Source organism: Acanthopagrus latus, chromosome 6, assembly GCF_904848185.1.
Source record: "Acanthopagrus latus isolate v.2019 chromosome 6, fAcaLat1.1, whole genome shotgun sequence".
Lineage (NCBI taxonomy): Eukaryota > Metazoa > Chordata > Actinopteri > Spariformes > Sparidae > Acanthopagrus > Acanthopagrus latus.
The window spans coordinates 7,407,027-7,427,540 of NC_051044.1; the positions used below are offsets into that span (position 1 = coordinate 7,407,027).

Sequence of the window (20,514 nt, forward strand, 5' to 3'; positions counted from 1 at the left end):
CAGAGTGAGTGTATTAAGATGTGGATTGTGCTGTAATATTTTAATATATGAGTAAACCCCTTCAGTGTGTGCCAGAAGATTTCACCTCAGGTAGACGACTGCTCTCGAGAGGAGACAAACTGTCCTTTAACTGAAGCATCAAAAATCGTATCCCTGCAGCTGCCTCAGCGCTGCCGTTTAATCATCGCAGAAGAATTAGCTCGGCGATGATAAATGTGAAGGGGCTGGTGGTGTTGAGCGAAATAAAAGCAGACCGGCACATTACCTCGGTGCCCGCAGCCACTCAGCAGCAGCATTTCCCTAGAAATGGTTGAAAATGTTAAGCTCACGGCAAATAAAGCCTTAGTCAAATACTCTCGTGTGCAAATAGAGGATTCATTATAGCTTATTGAGAGTTGACCGGGTGGGGAAATTCTCCGGTGCATGGCTAAATGACTTGGACTTTTCAAAGTCACGGTTTCTAAGAGGGGGCCAGGAAAGGGAGATTTAGTGATTGAAATCATTAGAATGGAGTTTTTTAGAGGAGGGCTTAGAGAATAGGTGCGTTCGGGGCTAAATTGAAAGGATTTTCATAACTGCAAGAAGGGAGCCGGACTGGAGGGTCTTCAGACCGGAACGCCATTAGATGTCTCAGTGCAGCAGAAAAAGTGAAGCAGTATTAAGAGAGGCGATTCTGTGATAGAAACGGGAAGGTGTGCGTCCCTCTGCTCTCCCTGACTACAGTTTTATTTAGCCACTCTCTCATTCTCTCTCTCTCTCTCCAACTGTCTTTGTCCTCTCTTCCCTCTGGTTCTTTCTTTCTCCTGCCCCGTCACACAAGTGGAAACACACCAGAGGACTGTGACTGCATTGCGGTCAGGAAAATGAAGACCATACGGGTGCCATGAATTGTTCCACTGTCCCCCTCCCACTGCTTTTGTTGGTGGGCCATGGGAACCTGACAAACAATGGGAACGATTGGTGGGACGGAGGGGTGTACGGAGGAGGACAGGAAACCAAAAACAGGAAACCGTGTCCTCAAGGAGAGAGGAGAGACGTGAAACACGCGGAGACTGAGAAGGAGACTGTGGTCAAGTTGTCGAAATCGCGGTATGAAGACTTGGCAGCTCGCCATGCAGCTGAAGGTTAGGGCGGACTGAAAATTTGGCTGCAGCAACTGGAAGGCTTTTAACAATAACCTCAAAAAAAAACCAAACACTCGCACGGGTGACCTCTCCGCTGACCCAGCTAGTAATCGCATTTAGTTATGGGCACTTGCCGGCACACAGCGTATCCAGGGGCCGTGATCAATACGCTTCTCTTTGTGACTGTAGTTAATGTGATGGCTGAATGATTAGTCCCGTCCTGTAATACACATCTCCACCTCACTGACCCCCTCCTCCCCTGAACGCTCCTGGTTTTCATGAGCCGCTGCAGCTCCGATTCTGCCCTCAGCCTCATTAGCATTCACAGCGCTGTGATGGATATACGGGCTAATCAATGGCCGCTCTCCTCGGCTGTCATCCTCAATCGGACCATATGCCCAGCCGCTCAGCCTTAAAGGTGGCCAGTTGTCTGGACCTTATGTCGCTTGCATGCCCCGTGTCACAATATTGAGTCTGGCCCGTGCCAAATTCTGTGGACTTTTACTTTAGGTCCAGTCTTGCGTGGATTTTCATTCTGTTCCCCTTTTTGAGTGTTATGCAAGATTTATGTGTGGTTTCCTGCCAATCATGGTCCTGTTTAGGTTTGGTGGCTTTATGTGAGAAACAATACTTCACTCAGAACGAGATGTTTGCGTGCAGGATGACTCATTGATTTCCAGTGAAATGTCATGTAAACACTGGAGACGACAAGTTTGTTTTAGAATAAATTAGAGCTGGGGGATCCGACATGTTTTGCTGCCAATAGGGTCTCTTAACAAAAAACCAAAACAAAAGTGTGGGATCATGGGAGCTGCAGTCTTTATCGTAAAACAGCCCCAACTGCTAATGAAGATCTATAAACATGACTCAGGCAGAAGTGGTCGAGGTTTTGCTGTCTTTTGTCATGTTTGCCAACTTCCTACCTCCTACGCTGACGTATCATCTGATGTGTTTCCTTGAACTTATGGAAACTTTTAGGATAATGCGAGTACACAACTCAACAAAATAAGAGACAGAGAGTTGTTTTCAGACATTTTAATGCAGACTTGGGACGTATTGTATTTTCAATGACCTCTTACTTCAGTTTCCCGATTTCACACAGAATCACTGACTAGTGGATCCATACCATGTTAAAGGGGCAGGTCACCCCAAAATCCATATTTGTCTTTTTACCATCGAGACTGTTTTTGGTTTATACCATTCCAGTGTAATGGAACTAAATGGAATTTGGCTTGTGGTACCAAAAAATATATACGAAAAAAAGAGTATTCAAGAGTAGCTGCACGCTTCCTCCTGTCCCTGTGATATGGTTGAAAGAAAATGGAATATTGATTTTGGGGGTGGGACTGCTCACTGAACATAACAATAGAGTGATGATGCCAACAAGATGGATAATGTTGGTTAATTCAAGTCTGTCGTCAGGGCTCTACAAAAGTGAGAAAAAAAGATCATCGTTTTTTACTGTCATGATTCCTGTCATGACATTTTCTTGGCCAGATCTTGGCCCACCGCTGGGATAAACGAACAAGTGACCTCTTCGTGTTTGGTTAAAGTCGGGCAGCCCGGCCTTCAGGAGCAGATGAAACCTTCTCAGAGTGGCAGCTTGGAAATGATTGGCTGAATGGAGTGTTCCATGCCTCCTGGGTCACCATCCATATGTTTAGGTTAGCTGGGTGAATTTCGGTGGGGGCACAGAACGGCCGGCCACACATGGACACAGTTTTTTTTTTTTTTGGAAAAGCCATTACTGCATAAACATAGTAATCATCTGCTTTACAAGGTTGCCGGATCTCCAGCGGAAAAAGCAGGAGTTCACGGACTAAACATGTATACATAAAATCAACCCCATATGTAAATACTCACTGGAGAGACATTTTGGGTCAGCATCTTGCTCATTCAAGGTCTGGCAGCTTTACAGCTGAGCCAACCCGACTCAAGCCAAGTGACATCTTAGAAGTCGGGGGCTTTTTGTTTTCTTTGGCTCTCGCAGGATGAGAGCTCAGCGGAGCATTTAAGATACAAACCCAGCCACGAGAGACAGGGAGGCTGTTTTTAAGAGCACATGGGTTCAGGTTGCATATCTGTTTGTGGGAAGCCATTCTGAGCTGCATTGTTTATTTCTAACGCAGGTTCTGCGAGGGGAAATTTCAGCAGCAGAGAGGATATTGCTGTTATTGGCTTAAATATTATTCATGGGTTAAATATATACTCCCGTCAGCCGCGAGACGCTGGGAAGAGAAAAATAAAATGAGGAGCTCGCTGAGGTCATATGAACATGTGGTATTAATGGCAAATCAGTTCAGTTCCTCTGTTACATGAGATGGACCACACAAGGGGATTCTACTTGAATTACAAAAGGAGGTTTTCTGCGGTTCGTGAAAAATGTCTAGCCCCTGATACTGCGCTGCCACAACTACTTAAATAAGACCCCAATTACACTTCATGTAAGAATCTCAGGCAGGTCAAATGGCTTTTTTGATGCATGCATTTTCTTTTGCAAATGCAACAAAGAACCATTCGAGGTGGATTGAAGTCAAATTGCTGAGTTTGAACTACATGTTGAAGTGTCATCATGTAAGCGCCTCAATAGCAGGTCAGTGGCAGCTGATGTGACACTGAAATGAGAATGAAATTGGTTGTCAGTCTCCCTGTGTCATTAAAGTGTCAGGAAATGATCATACGGATGGCAAAAATGTGTTTTTGGAACGTGTATCTGACCCCTGATCAGTGCAGTCGCCGTATGATTTGTATGGGATGGATGTATTATAAGATCCGGCTTATATGTTCGGCACAAAAAGTTCCAAGCTTCAGGATTGACTTCCTCGGTACACGGACAGCTGAAGTGAAGTGTCGGATGATGATGGTGATGATGATGATGATGGCCAGACCTGGTCACACAAAACTGTGAGGTGTTCACTGTCATCAAGTCAAGTCTGCGAGTTTGTGATACAGCAAGGCTGTATAAGCTGCTGACAGACAAGCGTACAGACTGTATAAATAAAATATATTTTCATTACCTCGATCTATATCTCCATGTATTTCATAAAGTAACTGATTATTATTTATGGCCTGAGTATTTTGCACAGTCATACATATCAAGTTATACAACGTCATGTCCATACTGCAGTACATTTCAGGTAGTTAAATATGTGAAGTCCACACCCCGACTCGGACTCTGGAGGTCTGCAGAAAGTGGACCGGCTGAACTGTGGGATTTGGCAGCCCTCAGCACTTGCACACTTTTTGCAAACGCACCAGCAGTGTCCGAGAGTCTGCAGGAGCGATTGTTTGGATGCAGCCACACATCAGAACGTGATGATTATTCCTCTGGAGTTTTTTTTTTTCTTTTTTTTTTTCAACATTCAACATTTCAGATTGAGATTCAGTAGATATGACAAACACACGCCAGCTCTTACATAACAGCAGAAAAACAGAGCGGACACGGACAAAGGAAAACAAATAGTACTGATTAACATGTGGATTTCTATGGATACTTTAAATGGCAAGTGGAAACTGGGGTATGCGCTGTATGGATTGTTGCATATTGGACGTGTGTTCCTGGTGCTGCGATCAATGACGGTGTATCGATCGAGCAAGTGATCATGCTCACCATTTACATCGGCAAATTTAATGAGGGCAGCTGCCAACGGAGCGAGCGCGCGGTGCGTGAGTGAAGTGCGTTCGTGTGCAACTGCATCTCTTTGTCTTTATTTGTGTGCCTGCCCAAGTAGGTGAGCACGTGTGTGTGTGCAACTCTGTGTGTCTACAAGCGGGCTCATTATAAAACCAATTAAACCCGCCTTACTCTCATTATGGAGCTGTGGGGCTTAAGGAGAGATTGAAGACCTGTTGTATTCCCAGAGGTCTCCTGCCTGGTCAGCCCTGCTTTAAATGATAAAAAAACACTTTTAAATCCGCTGAAATCAAACACCACAGATCAGTCACGATGGGTCAGCCCTCGTCTGGGCTCATCCGTGCGCCCACCTGGTCCTCAGACAACCTCATCATCATCCCCGACTTAAAACACAGAAATGGCTCAGTATCTGAACCTCTCTAGATGATTGTTTGGGTGTTTGTTTCACCGCAGAAATGCTTCCACGCTCTGGTTTCTATCCGTGCTATTTATGAAAATGAACGAGTGTGGGAAAAAAATAATGTAAACTGGCTCCATTACCGTGTGGGATCATGTTACAGGAGAGCAGGAGGAGGAGGAGGAGGAGGAAGAGTAGGAGACGGGGCAAGAGAAAGAAACCAGACAATGAGCGGGTGAATAAAGAAGCTTAGCTGTGAGACAAATCTGTCCACGAATTAACTATTTAAGGGATAGGATTGTGCACAGTGTCGAGGTAATGACCTGTGAGAGACAAACCATGTCCTCTTGTGATCCGGAATCAACAGACAATCCTGTGTCATTACTGAGCTCGTCACTTTTGTGTTTCTGTATGTGGAAGGTGACGTCCCAGCGTCTGCCGGTATGCACCCTCCCGCATAAACTGCCACAACCTACACACACACACGTTTGTGTCGCATATTTTCTTCCTCCCTCGCTCGTTCTTTGCTGGCGGCGCTGACGGTTGGAGGGGCACAGCTGCCTGGAAGGTGGAGGCGTGATTGATTGATGAAGTTTTGGTGCCCAGGGGATCCAATCATGTAATCAGTTTGTATTGATTGACTGTCCCCATTGAGAGACTGCCGAGGCTCCGCCGCCATGTGCGGCGAGCTAGACCTGGCACGCGTTCAAAATCTTCTGCAGTCAAATTTGATTTGGGTGGCGAGGTCGCCTCAGTCCACGGCGTCAGGATGCATGCAGGGGAAAGACTGGCATAATTGCGCCGCAGACGTTTCGCAACAGTTCCGCGATTCTCTGCTCCAATTCCTCATTACCTTGCGTTTATTTCAATTATTATGATTGAGAAATTAATTCAGCTTTACTGTAATTGCATCACATGGTTAATGATCCAATCTCCCTGGAATTTAAATAGGGCTTCAACCTGGGTTTTCATATCTAATGAGGGTGTTTTCCCCCCTTCTCTCTCTCTAGCTGTCATGCTTTATTCAGACTTTTCTCTATCATTTCACATTCCTGACTTATATTTCAGGTGTGAAGCTATAATTCCCGCATGATGCAATCCACATCATTCCCACACCAATAGTGAAGGATGAGCGCAAATAAAAGTTGTTTTTTTTTTTTTTATGTGAAATAAGAAATGGAAGGAGTGCTGCCAGGTTCCGTGGAGGTAAACCACATTGGGCAGTGGTTTTTGCAACACAAACAAGGTTTACCTCTGCGGTGATTTAATTCAAAGTTAAAACACTTTCATCACGTAGTGAGTGCTCCTAACGGGTAGTTTCAGCAATAATAAAGGGCTTTCCAGCTTACTAGCCACTTTAAATCTTCACAAACAGTCTCACATCCTCCCAAGGCCGCCTTTTTTTTCGACAGCTCAGACATCAGTAAGCCACTTTTTTTTTTTTCTTACGAAGACTGACTTGCTTATTTGTTTGCTCCACTGCAGCAGCACATCTTGTTTGTAGGCAGAGGTGGGAGAAGAGAATTGAAAACCCTTCACCAGTGGGCATCTGTTCTCCATGCTTGCATTTAATGAGCCCCAAAAGATTTCTGCCTGAAAGTCATTCCAAAGTCAAATTAAGGCTGAGCTCGCTGAACACGTTTCAAAACTCTGCGCTGCGTCATGGGTATAACCTCAGGGGTGGATTTGGGTCAGAGTCACACGGGCCGATCGGAGTGCTGAATGAGTAGCAGCGGATCCATCTGTCCTCCTCTAAGTCTCACCTTTACAATAACGGCACATTTCCTCTGCGGCATGAATGAATAATGGAGAGATTTTCAGAGCCACTGCTCACTAGAACGTGAAGAGGGAGGTGTTCAAATAAGGCAAAAAGTAAATACCTTGGGCTCGGTCACACATACAAGAACGCCGTCCTGTGGGAAGTGCAGGATGCGAGGAGATCAGTTTGCTGGTTCGTAGTTTGTCTGAGGGTTCAACCACACACACACACACACACACACACACACACGTCTTTGCTGTTGGTTGTGGGAACGACTTTGGCGGTTGAAGTTCATCGACGTTGAACTCCAAGCAAACTGGAGACTGGAGTTCAACTTAAATGCCTTTTGTCATGCCATCTGAACCGAATGTTATTTTTCTCTTTGCTTGTACAGAATGGAAGTTAATGGGTGGTGAATAGTTGCCACTGTTAATTTCGCGCGTATGTGACTGTAGCCCTTATCTCCTTTGCAGACTCTTCGTTTATTGTGTACAGTAAGTTTGTGCTATCACTGCAGACATAACAAAAGAGTCAAGCGGAAAACCAAATCGTAGCTCAGCAACATTTAGAATTTCATTTGCTGTCATCATGAGAAGATCAGCGGTGGTCAGTTTATTCTTTACCAGCTCTGTGATGCTAAATCTTAGCTCTGCCCAAAGAGTTAAAGCAGGGAGTTTATGTTAGCCGAGCCTTGTCTTCATGTCTTCACAGATGTTGCCAACATCTCTAAAACTCCCTAATGTGCACACGTGTGTTTCATATGTAGAAATAAAACATGAGACATTGTGGTTCATGATGTTAGTCTTTACATCAGAGCTAGGCTACTGTACAGAAAACAAAACAGCTGCTCATGGTGAGATAATCTATAAAACATATTTTTTAGCTAGCCTGCTAGCCTTTCGGCACTCTTCCTTTTGGTGGAGGCTTCAAAACTGTGTACTAAGACTTCCTGAACTGGAATCTGTGGTTTCCATAGTAACAGGACGCTCATTATCGTTCTTAGAGCAACTTGTGCGACGTGTCATTTATCTGTGAAGATTTAGATTTGTGGTTTTGTCACATGAATACGACTAACTCCATTAATATTGCTTAGTTCAGTTAGCTAACGCTTCTAAAGCCGTCAGTTATCATGATGTTCGGTTAATTAAGCTAGCTCCGTGTAGCATGGGAGATATCTGTCCTCCCCTGGAACCCTGTGGACACATGCCCTGACGTTTCATGTAATGTTTTCATGTAGTTAACTCCTGGCAAGACAGCAAATGAGAATGTTCCCAACATATTAAAAGGTTTTAATTCAGCGGAGGTGGACATACTTCTCTTTCACTGTTAATATCACCATTTGTTGTGCCATTTCCCATCAGCAGCCTCACTGTTAATGAGCTATTGTTCAAACTAATTGCCATACATGAGGAACGTTTATTTACATCAAATTAATCATTACCAGATAAGTTTATTCACAACAAAATAAATGGCTTGTACAAGACAGTACTTTTTGTCAACAGCAGGTGATTCTGGTTGAGTGGTTGATGGCTTGACTAATGACTAATGACTAATGAGCAGACTTTTTGTTGATATTGTATATATTGTAATTACCAGAAAGGCATCACCGCAATCCCCTAGAAAGTGAAGAAACACACCCTTACAAGTTTATTTGAAGCAATATTCAACCAAACCGCAAAAGATAACAGTTCATTTAAGTGGTCATCTAATTGAAAACATGCCGTCTTTGTCATTTCTCATAAACAGCAGTGTTTTGAAGGGACAGTGGACGCTTGCGAATGAAGCGTACAAAGCGCACTGATATACAGCAGACAACAGATGTCACTCTACAAAACGTACAGGAACAGTTCAATCACTTTGTCCTGCAACGAAGCATTCACCGCCTCCTCGTGTCTGTATTTGTGTTGTGTCTCTTCAGATCAGAGTGGACGGTCCTCTGGAGGGAGGGGTTCAGTACGAGACAGTGACCGTGATGAAGGATAGCAGCCCCATCCTCCGGGACATGGCCTTCTCCCTGGACCGGAACTCTCTCTATGTCATGTCTGACAATCAGGTGAGGAAACGCCCTCACTTCGCCGCCTCTGCTGCCGCGGCTGTCAGGAGAAACACTCATGTGGCAGGACGATGCAGCGAGTAGCCAGAGTGTCCTTCAGCTGGGTTCAAGCCCCTTGTGACGGAGAACGGTCGCCATGCCAACATGTGTAGCATGAAATATAGAGTCAGAGGCTTTGCTTGACGTGAAGAGGTACACTGAGTGAATATGTGTGCCCACTGGCTCAATATCAATTGTCCAGACAAACATGAAATTAAGTATTTACATGTGTCTTCAGGTAAAACTCATAAATTAATTCCTATTTTCTGAGGATTAATTGGATCCAGTTTACCAGGTTATTGCAAACGTTTGTATTTGTTTTCCCTGCACAGATTATTCAGCTTTATTATTATTATATTATATGTTATTATTATTATTATTATTATTATTATTATTATTATTATTATTATTATTATTATTATTATTATTATTATTATTATTGTGCACTGTGAGGAATTAGCAGCAAAACAGTAACCCCCCCCCAAAAAAAACATTAATTTGTGTTAAACGATGATTTAATGCTCTTCACTTGGAACCCGACCAGATGATTGGGACTCATCCCCCCCAAAATCCACTGTGGTGCGATTCCTGAACATTCACGAGCTTTAAGTCTACAGTAAGAGACCGTTAAATATGCAGGCGTTGTGTGAGGGGATGGACCACTGTTCTAATTACTTATCCATGCGAATCGACTTACAGTGCGTGCATCTTTTGTACATGACACAGACACACACACACACACACCCCATACAACGCCTTTCGCTTCTGCGTTTTTTTTTCCCCGTCGCCCCGTGTGGCTGTATCCCCCCCTCGTCTGCCCCTCACTTGGCCCGGCATCACAGAGGCGAGCAGTTGTTGTTGTCGTTGGACGATATTCTCTGCGCTCATTGGAGATAAGAGTGAACAGTGGTAATCACTTTCAACTCCCATCAAGTGATTATTTTGGCGCGGCAGCATGGCACTGTGAAATGGGATTAGGTGTCAGAGCGGCCATAAAAAAAAAAAAAAAAAAAAAAAGCCCCCCCATCACTGCTCTCAGTTGTCTTCTGACCGCTGGAATGTTTTGAGCCGCAGGACAGCGAGCCAAAGGGCACGGGGACAATCGTGTCACTTATTTCAGTGACATGGCTCCAAAACCTCTTTTTTTGGTGTGTGTGTTGGGGGGAGCTCAAAAAATCTAAAAAAAAAAAAAAAAAAAAAAGTCTGAAAAGCTATAAAAGCATCGAGTAAAAGACGACGAGGGGTGTCATCTGAAGAGCGAGGGAGAATAGAGACAGTATTGTGTTGGGCACTGTCTTCTAAAACAAATCAAGGCAGCTCTTCTTTCTGCGTGGTAGACTGGAAGAGACAGGACATCACTTATTGATGAGCTCTGGTCGTTCAAGGAGAGACACATGCTTCCTTCAAGGAGATAGCCAGCCGCTGTTTTCAGCCCGCCTTCAGTGACATAAAATAACGGCGCAGAAACCAAACCCAGCTTGGCCCGGGCGCCTTTCTCTCAATATTAGAACAGCTTTGGCTTTGTAGCCCTCAGGAGCTCGGAGCAGAGCAAAGCCTTCCTCTTTCTGTCTCCCTCTCCGTCTTTGCTCGGCTTTCCCCCTTCAGACCTCTCCCGCAGCTCGGGGTGAGGAATCCCCCCGGGGAGGGGGCTTCGCTCGCAGATTTCCCACATTTCCAGTCGATCCCAGAGATGAGAGATTTTCTGATTCCTGGGAGCCAAACAATACAGGAATGATGTGGAATGAGGAGCGAGGCGCAGACGAGATCAGCCGACCCTTGTGGAATAACAATGAGCCTCTCTGTCTCCTGCCGAGTGAAACACGCAGGGTTAGCATGATGATGAAGAGTGAGGAGAGAAACGAGGGGTTCAGAGTGTGCATGTGTGTGTGTTTGCGTGGATGTATGTGTTCGCATGTGCGTGTGTGTCTGAGTGCGCACCAAAACATCATTTGGGAACCATTATTGATATTGAAAAAAAAAAAAAAAAATCTTCACAGCAGTTAATCTTTTCTCTCAGTGTGCGCCTTTAGTTTGATCATTTCTAAGAATAGGAATGCTCACTATCCAAACACACAATAACCTCAGTGAATGTCACTCGTCTGTCTGTGAAATGAAGGCTAAGGCTTTAAATCTAAGAGTAGAGGGGGAAACTGCTGCAGGGTTTTTTCCGGGGCAATCTCTCAAAGTGCCACTCTGTAAAATGTAAAATCATTTTGTGAAATCCCAAACATCCCCTTCTTTCTCTCCACCGCAGTCGGTCTGCCTGTCTTCCCTCTCTCTACCTGTGTGTGAGCGTACTGTACCTCCTCTGAGTCTGACGTACCTCCGCAGTCATCAGACGAGCTCAAGTACCTCCAACAACACCCGTCATGTTCCAGATGTCCTCACTTAAACTCATGACAGACACGTTTGTTTGCTCTAAACCACAAACTCATGGACTGTCTAGATTGGGAAAATGAAAGCTCACTGGAGATCCAGTCAGCCTGGCACCTTTTCTATCCGCATTCAAATCTCAGTTATAGATTAACCAAATGAATGCACTCACGTTCTGTCCTGTGTTGTTGGTAGTTGATGCCCAGAAGAAAACATAAATTCATCCAGTTGTTTTTTTTTTTTGTGATGGCAGCGCAAATATTAACTCCACTCCAAGCTAGCTCTATCTTTAGCTCTATATCAGGAGCCAGCTTTGTTGGGAGTTGGACGTGCGGACAAAAAGTTGCGAGCCAACTTTTGCAAACTGTCTAACTTGCAAAAATACATTTGGCTGATGAATGTCTTGTACCAAAAAGTTGCAAATAAATGTATTATTGCAAGTTAGACGGTGTGCAGGAGTTTGGTTTGCAACTTTAGCGTAAAACGACGAGACCTTTGTTCTTTTTTACACTCTCCCATACGTTTCCACAATGGGTCAAATGCAGAGAAATTAATAATATTTGATGGTGAAGGTGATGACGCGCTTCATTTGGTCGCCTGACGCTACAACTTCCAAGGGCACATCAGATGATGCATCGGAGGGCGAGAGAAGAAGTGATTAAACGTAGTCTGAATAAAACTTGAAAACATCACCTCGTCTGTTAGAGTTTTCTTTTTGCTTAACAAAGAGGACGCAACTCCCATTATCCCATGTAGGGCCATCAGATTTTCACAACACGATTATTGTGGCCAAACGAATTCATAGAAACACTATTATTGCCATGTCTGTATAAAAAAATGAGTTGAGGGAGGTGGAGAGAGAGAAAGTGACGAAAAGTACAAGTACAGTCAATTACAAGTGAAAAGACCTTAACGAAAGACGCACAAGGCCCAACATCTTTGCGACACTCGTATCTACGCATTAACATTAAAACATTATTAACGTAGTTTTCGTGAATATTGCAATATTAGGACACTCCTGACCCTCAAATCAAACCTCTCTCTTGTTTTGATTGAGATACTAGTGGCAGAAAGTACATACTGTGCATTTAAATGGATGTTTAATCAGCGTTATGTACTTGTTTTTTGGTCTTCAGTCAAGTTTAGCTGACACTGCAGCACATGGACTGGCAGACACTGGACATTACACCCTTTTATCAGCACTGTGATCTATTTGTTGCTTTGCTAATGAGTCCAGCAGAGGGTGTTCAGGCGTTAATGGTCTGATTAGCAGGTTATTATGACAGTAAATGTGCTGGAGATCAACCTCACACCGGTTTGTGATCCTGTTTTGTTTGTTGCTTTTCACAGGCAGCAGAAATATCTGGGTATTTAAAAATAAATCTTTATTTTTAATCAGCGGCGGTACTGTAGCATATTTCCATATTCCCCTCAGCATCTCAGCAGTGCCCCACGGCGTACACATACCCCTGGTTGGGAAGCACTGCTGCAGCGTGCGGCTTTGAGAAAGCCGATGTAGATAACTGCATGATAACACAGACTTGATGAGGGCAAATTTTAAAACTTAAGCGTCGGTTTCTGAAATTGTCACGTATCTGTTGTTTCTTATGGAGAGTCGAACCACAGCGCTGTGTGCAATGTGATCTTTTAAAATGTTAATGTTTAGCCAACCGAGACATTTGTTGTCATTCGTGCTACAATTGAATCTATATTTCTTTTCATATCATGAGCTTCAATGTGTAATAAAATCTGATTTTAAACTAAAGCAGAAATATAAATGAAGTGGGGATTAATTTGAATAAACCCCTCCGATTCTTTCTTCCTTCCAATTTCAAAGTAAAAAAAAAAAAAAAAATCTGGGTACGACCTCTGATGACACCAGACATCGCATAAGACTCATAACGCTCACGTGACGGCTGTGGATTTCACCAGAGCCAGACAGAGGATATAGGATGACAGAGCCGCTGAGGTCTAAAAGCCTGCATGCTCATCTGACAGCATTCGTAAAGTTCCAGTAAATCCGGATGAGAGTGTTAAAGTGATAGCCAACTGGTGCGATGATAAGTTGGGGGCATTAGTGTGAGGGCTTGCCAGATGTTGTGAAAAGATAAAGATATTTGTAATTCCCAAAGCTGGAAAAGTGGATGTTGATCACCCGTTCCCCCGCGCATGATACAACAAGCAGTCGGACCGAGAATCTCTCTCTCTCTCGTGGAGCAGCGGAGGGTTTCCATTGGTTCTCTGTGTTCGCTTTAAATGAGCAGTTTTCTGCGGGCGAAATTATCTCCGAGAACACAAGACAAACACAAAGCTTGATGAGAAATACTACATGCTGCCTGCGGTCATGAATGATTTATGAGGCGTCCACGGTTCATTAAACATCAGCTAAGAATTAAGTCCTAATTCAGTCAGCCACGATTGCAGGGAGATGATGGGGATGCACGTTAGACTGTGAAACGCATCCGCACAATATCTTTCAATTTAGGTTTAGCTGTGAAATATCTAGAGCAATTCATATGTATCATCACACTGTGTTCTTGTATGGGCTGCACACAGTGAAAGGGGAGACCTGCATTATATTTAGATTCAATAGACACCTGACATCACCTGATGCTGCTTCACGACAGCAGTTTCTGAGTCCGGTCTCTCATTTTCTCAACATTCCCGTCACTAACACATGTTCTCTGTGGTTTATTATCCACAAGATAAACAAACCACTATGACAACACTTGATATAAGAAGTAGAAACGGTCTAAATAAAGTAAATAATGATTCATTGGTTGGTGTACAAAAAAAACCCTTATGCTACTTAAAAATGTGCCAGTACTCTTTGAAACTGATGGTTTCTCGGTACACCAACAATCTATTAATGGCAAAACAGCCATGTCCAACTCTTGTATGGCAAACTCTGAAAGTCTGTTTAACAAAGTCTGCTAAAAACAATGATGTTGAAAGAAGTAGAATAATAATTTTACCACCCTTAAACACATAAACAGACATTTGGAGAGAGCTGCACACTGTACTGCAAGCAAGTAAAATTTACAATGGTAAAGAAGGAAGAACTTGAATAAATCGGAACAAATTAGGATTTCAATGAACCCTGATTTTTGCAGAACACAGTTTGTCATTTCTAGTGTTCCTAGTTTCTAAATGACTAATAGGTACACAAAAGTGTTGGAATTGGTCCCGTAGATATGTGGCGCTATCTAAAAGGCTCAGATTGTTATTCAATGTGTCTGACAAAATTATGGAAATGAGCCCTACATAAAATAGGCAGACATTTTTTGTAGTAAAGTTTTTTTTTTTCATTTAACCGGAAACAGTCGTTACACTGCTCTCCTCAAAGCCACCAGCCTCCACTGTCAGAAACAGTAATTTTACCTCACATGTAAAGCAAACTACTTTACGGTGAAAATAAACATCCCCGAAGCTGATGTTGTTCGTGATGAGGGGCTGAAGTAACAAAATAATGGGAATGATGAATTATGAATTTTTAAGACACAGTAAATGATGAAACAGGACTTTGATGGCATCATATCAAACGACTTTATGGATCAAATCAGCTTGAAATTTTTACAAAACGTTTCATACCCACGAGTCATTTACACACCAAAACATGTACGACCCAGGTTTTAAAACGACTGGCATTACCCTGCACGTCTACAAAGCACATAGATAAAAGTGTATCTGTATAAGCACAACTGAGGACCGTTGTCCTATGTTTGACCTCTCTCTCTTTACCCCACCTGTACTCTTCATATCCAAAAAAGGCAAAATCCCCAAAACAAAATCTTAAAGCGATTACTGTACAGTGTAATTGATACACCGATGCTAATTCGCATGCTGAGCCTCCATGCTTTCTGGAGCTTGTTAAACATAAAAACCTTCGGATATGTCTTCTGATCTTATTTGGATTCAACACAGTGCGTTCCTGCTTCCACTAAACAGATCAACTCTGATGTGCAGCAGCGAGAGCTTCACATTTGATTCTCAGCCCGGGCAGCAGAAAGCAGAAGATCCATAGCTCTCCTCCTCGTAAAGGTCAAGCTGCCTAACGGCCCGGCCGACCAACTTTGTTAGTTTTATACGAGCTCCAGTCGACAACAATTCATGGATTATTCCCCTCTGCGTCAGATCTGGACTTAAACCCCCCCCTCGGCCCCTCCCGCGCCACAAAATCATTTTGCTAATGGAATGCACCGAATGGGCTCTGAACTGCCGGAAAAAAAAAAAAAAAAAAAAAAAAAAAGAGCGAGAAAGTTATTTCATAGGGAGCTGCAGATAATCCATTTTGCCAACACAGACCTGAGAGAGCACCCACTTATGCTATCAAGAGCACCGGAGACACTCTAATCCATAATCCACTCTTCATTTGTGATTGCTTACATCAGGAAATTGCTTGCATCATACGTCCAGACCCCGAATAATAACAAAGTATAAAATAACCCGGGCTCAGGCTGCAGCTCCAGCCTGGTTTTGTATGCAGGGGTGGTGCTGGCCGTGCGACAGGCGGCAGCTCTCACAGCAGCTAATGGAGAGCTTATGCTTTAGACGGACGTTCACAGGAGTGGAAGCGGCAGAGGAGTGTGCGGCTGTATGTGTTTTTGCTGGTGTGCACTCTTGTGTGGCGAAAAAAGGAGAAAGCATGAACCTGAACGATTGTGCTCATGGTTTAATTGCTACGGCAGGAGTCCGAAAGCCGTCGTGCAAAAAAAACCTCCCAACCCTTTATCAAACGTTATGAAGAACAAATACGCGTGAATGTTGCCGTAAAAGAACGCTTCTTAAATACATAGTCACCGTAATGTGCTTTCTGACAATTAAGAGAAGGAATCTGAATGCGGGCAGAACGACACAGTGCTGCATGTTGCAAATTTGTGTCAGCAGCAGCGAGAAGTAGGAAAAAAAACAACAAAAAAAAAAACGTGTTGTTTTCCTCTGGGATATATTCTACAGTGTGAGCAGTGATGAGGCTCTCATATAATGCAAAATAGACAACATGATGAAACAGGCTTTGGTCTTTCCTCATCAAAACTGCTTATTATTTCATCAGAATGTTTTGGTTGCAGACATCTTTGTTGACCTTATTTCCACTCCGCAGCTTTTGTCACGCTGCGACTTGGGAAACTTTAATGAAATGAGCAAAACAGGAGCACAGCAGTCTCAGATCGAACACGCGTTGGTCGAATGAGGAGAGTTTTGTTCGACTGGATTTTGGGTCAGTTTTCGGGACGAAGTGTATGACACACATTTACCCATATAGTTTGCGAAATTGTCACAAAATCCAGTATAATAGAGGATTCATGTGTAGTGAATTTTTTCTTGCACCACATTTCTTTGACTGAATGTAACATGACATGCCGACAGATGGTACAATAAAATACAGGCCCACTTTTTGGTCAAAAGATACAGAAGTATCTGCTGCCATACCGCCAGACTACAGAGCAGCTTCTCTCTTCAGGCTGTGAGACTCTTTCATTCATCCTCCGCAAAAAAAAAGCATAAAGTGACATCATCTCACATTTCGATCTACAACCCTGGTCTTTTAAAACTACTGTTAACTGTATCTTTGGACTCTGGATGAATTGATTTGGAGTTGCAGAGAGGTGGTGAGGGTGGATGGCGGGCCGACAAAGTCCAGGAGCCAGATGTATAAAAGCCTTTGTAGGTTCATGACTAAAATTGTGAATCTCAGCTAAGGAAAACATTATTTTCAGCCTTTTGAAAGCTGAAATCTTAATTGTAGCTGCTAGAAGTGTTTTCATGCACCCCATTCTGAGGTGTGCAGGCAAACTCAACTGCACGTTGAGGGTGTAAATGAAGTCTTTTAACAGCGATGTGGAATCTCAGGGCTTCTGGATGCTTAGATTACACTGGATAAACTGTATAGAGCCATTTTCTATATTTTCGTGGGTTGTTTTTTTATCACATTTTTTTAAACTAGCCCCCATCGTCCCCAGTTGTTTAGGAGAAAGCTGCAATGCAATGTTTTTCTGTGAGTCTCTGTAAATGTCTGGTGGAATACAAAGCTTCATCTGACTTTCCACGGGGATCAGGCTGAGAGGATAATGGCTGATTTTTTTTTTCTTCTTCTCTTTAGGGTGAACTTAAATGAATCACAGGGAAAAAGGAAAAAAGTAATTAAGGATTTGTAGTCGAACAGAGTTTCACAAAGTGTACAAAGTTTCCCCTTAACTCAACAACTCACAGAGCTCTTGGGGGAAGTCTGGGGCTGACTCGCTGCCAGCTCAAATTACTCACATGCAGATTTTGCTCGAGAAACCAGAGATCCAATCTCGGGGAGGAAAACAAGAGCACATTAAAAGTACCAGGTGTTTAAAAAAAAGAAAGGCAAGATCGTGATCCAGACAACATATCCAGACGCAGACGATCTCAGATTTTTAATACCAGGTATAAATGGGACGAAAAAGGACCCCAAAACTGGGCTTCACTGTCTAGTCCTGTTTGAGTGTGTAATAAACTCAAGATGGCTGCTTTTCAATAGTTTGCATGTGTGTTTTTCTTTGCTAACCCCCCCTGTCATCCCTCTGGTTTAGGTGGCTCAGGTCCCTGTGGAGGCCTGCGAGCAGTACACCACATGTGCTGAGTGTCTGAGCTCCGGTGACCCCCACTGTGGCTGGTGCGTCCTGTACAACATGTGAGTCTGTCTTCTATTATTATTTTCTCCCATGCTTTCACACACACACGTCACAGCTGAGGGATTAAAAACCGCGACATTGCTGTTTCGGCAGACAGCTCGCAGGGAGAACTATAAATAAAGGCCGCGCATGAGGTCACATGATTTGTGGAGTTTAATATAGCAGACTTATTATTACGCTCCCTGGAGTTTTTCACCATTATCAACAGCTGGTGGGACAAACAGAAAACCAGGAAGTGGTTGCTGGACATTGTGATCCCTCTTAAACAGCACTATTTAGGACAGCAGAAACTGCAGGCCCACCAGATTTTCGCTGTCCGTCGGGCAGCAGTACGACTGGTGGAGGAGGACGGAGGGATTAGCCCGAGAGTCGCAGCGGGCGGACAAACTGCACTTCTACATACCCGGGGAACAGTTTGGACCTGACGGAGCAAGCTTATCTCTTCCATCTTAATTATCTGACCCCCAGGTTAGCTTGCATAATACCCCCGATATGGAGCAAAGGGGATTCGGGAGATTAAAACCCTGTGTTTTCTGAACCAGCTGCTGTGTTTGAAGCTGACCTCAGCCGGGGATTTACCCCCTTCGCCTCCTCGTATGACGCCCTGCGTTTCAGCTGGCAGTATCTTTGATGGTGATCAGCATTATTTTAAATCGCAGCTCTCAGTGTTATCAAGCAGCGAGAGGGAGGAAAAAAAAAAAAATGTTTTGCTTTAATCTAAATTACCTCATTAAACGGTTGTTTTTCCCTTCTTTCCTGAGTGCTGACTTTGTCTGCAAGTCCCATTATGCTGTTTATTTAAATTAATGCCTTACACTTATCTGTGAATGGATAGGCTGCTGTTCCCTCAAGTAACCCGAAGTGAATCATGATCCCTCACACTGCCTCGCAGAATGAGGCTACTTTATTTTTCTCTCTATTACATCCAGATCGGGGTCTTTTTCTAGCCTCTGAATGACTCTCACACTGTCATGCAGACCTCTTTCAGGCTCTCACTTTCCCACCCTGGCACGTTGCACCAAAGCACCTTGTCTGTGTGTGTGAGGAGGAAGGGTGGTGGTGGTGGTGGGGGGGTGTCACTGAAAATGTACAAAGCCTGAAGGAAGCGGGAACAAATGGCTCCATCAGACAAAACACAGTGAATAAAAGAGATGAGAGATGAAAGCATCCTCTTTTTTTTTCGGAGGCACTTCAGCTTATGAGCGGTCAGAAGGTGACTGTCTGTATTCCTGTGGCTCCGGTCCGCCTCAAGGAGCCGCGCCAGCAACAGCTGTCACCGCGTTTCCATTCTGCCTTTATATTGTGCTGTAATTACAGCGGAGGCCTCGGTGCTCTTTGAGCTCTCTCAGGAGGTGCCACCCCCTCAACAGCATCTGAGAGTGTATTAAGCACTATCTCCCCTTGCTGTGCGCATTACACATTTAAAAGAGAGAGATGATGGTGTTCAGCCAAAACACTCTCTCTGATTACAATTTAACTCTGCAGCTGAGAAACTCTTCTGTTCCAAATCAGTGTTTATGATTAAACACGGCGTGTCGGTTACTATCAGAGCCTGCAGAGACCTCGCTCCTGTAATGCCTCTTTCTGAGAAATCAGTATCAATACAACCACATTTCAAACTGTCTCAACAACAAATAACCTTTTTCTAAACCTGGGTGAATAACTAAAAGAAAAAAAAAAATCATTTCTATCTCTTGTCACAACTTTAAATGTACTTTAACTTTTTTTTTATTTCTCTCTCACAAGATTATTCTGAGGTCACGTTTAGTGACCTTCACTTCTTACTTTTAATTGCCTGCTGGGATCCTGCAGTTGAGTGTACAGTATTCTACTGTTGCACTCCGTAGAAAAGAACAGTAAAAATGTAAAAGGGAATGTTTTGCCCCAAGCAATCCGACTGACAGCTACATGTAGGAGATGGCCATGTAAGAACATCCTAAACCTACACAATCGTATATTATGTGAAGTTGAAAAAAATGCATTAAACAGCTTTAGGAACAGTTTTGAGTCATGAGATAGGTCCATGTTTTATAATAAGACTCTATGTGTGACTTCACATATCATCTCAACTCTGACAACAACATGACACTCGCTGCTAGCTTCATTTGCATGCAGTTAGTGTACCAACACTGTGTAGAGACAGAGAGACAGAGAAAACAATATGTCAGACAGACCAAGTCCACTGGGGAGGAAAACAAGCTGCACCAGAAAATGCAAGCAAGGGCTGAAATGCTAACAAAGTGTACAAAACGCATCGTAGCATCACTTTTTGGCTCCAAACAGGTTATTTATTCTGATGAGTAAAACACTTCTAAAGCCTGCAGTCTCTTACATCCGACTTCATAGCAATATGCCTCAGAAACTGCCAACTCAAAGACTGAAATAATTCGGCTAACTGATGGTTACAAGGTTACAATTCTGTGAGATTTATTTGGAAAAAGCTTCAGCCAAGCTAACAGTGTCAACAAACCAATAT

General features: G+C 43.5%; 1 protein-coding gene across 2 annotated transcripts in view; it reads left to right on the forward strand.

Annotated features, from left to right (window-relative positions):
• LOC119021342 (plexin-A2-like) overlaps positions 1-20,514 on the forward strand; it is an 87,721-nt gene that overhangs the window by 25,546 nt on the left and 41,661 nt on the right. For both annotated transcript variants that reach the window (XM_037101573.1, XM_037101574.1), the window contains 2 exons: positions 8,833-8,967; positions 17,937-18,037. In XM_037101573.1, coding sequence (XP_036957468.1) covers positions 8,833-8,967; positions 17,937-18,037 — 236 coding nt within the window. The remainder of the gene's footprint in view (positions 1-8,832; positions 8,968-17,936; positions 18,038-20,514) is intronic.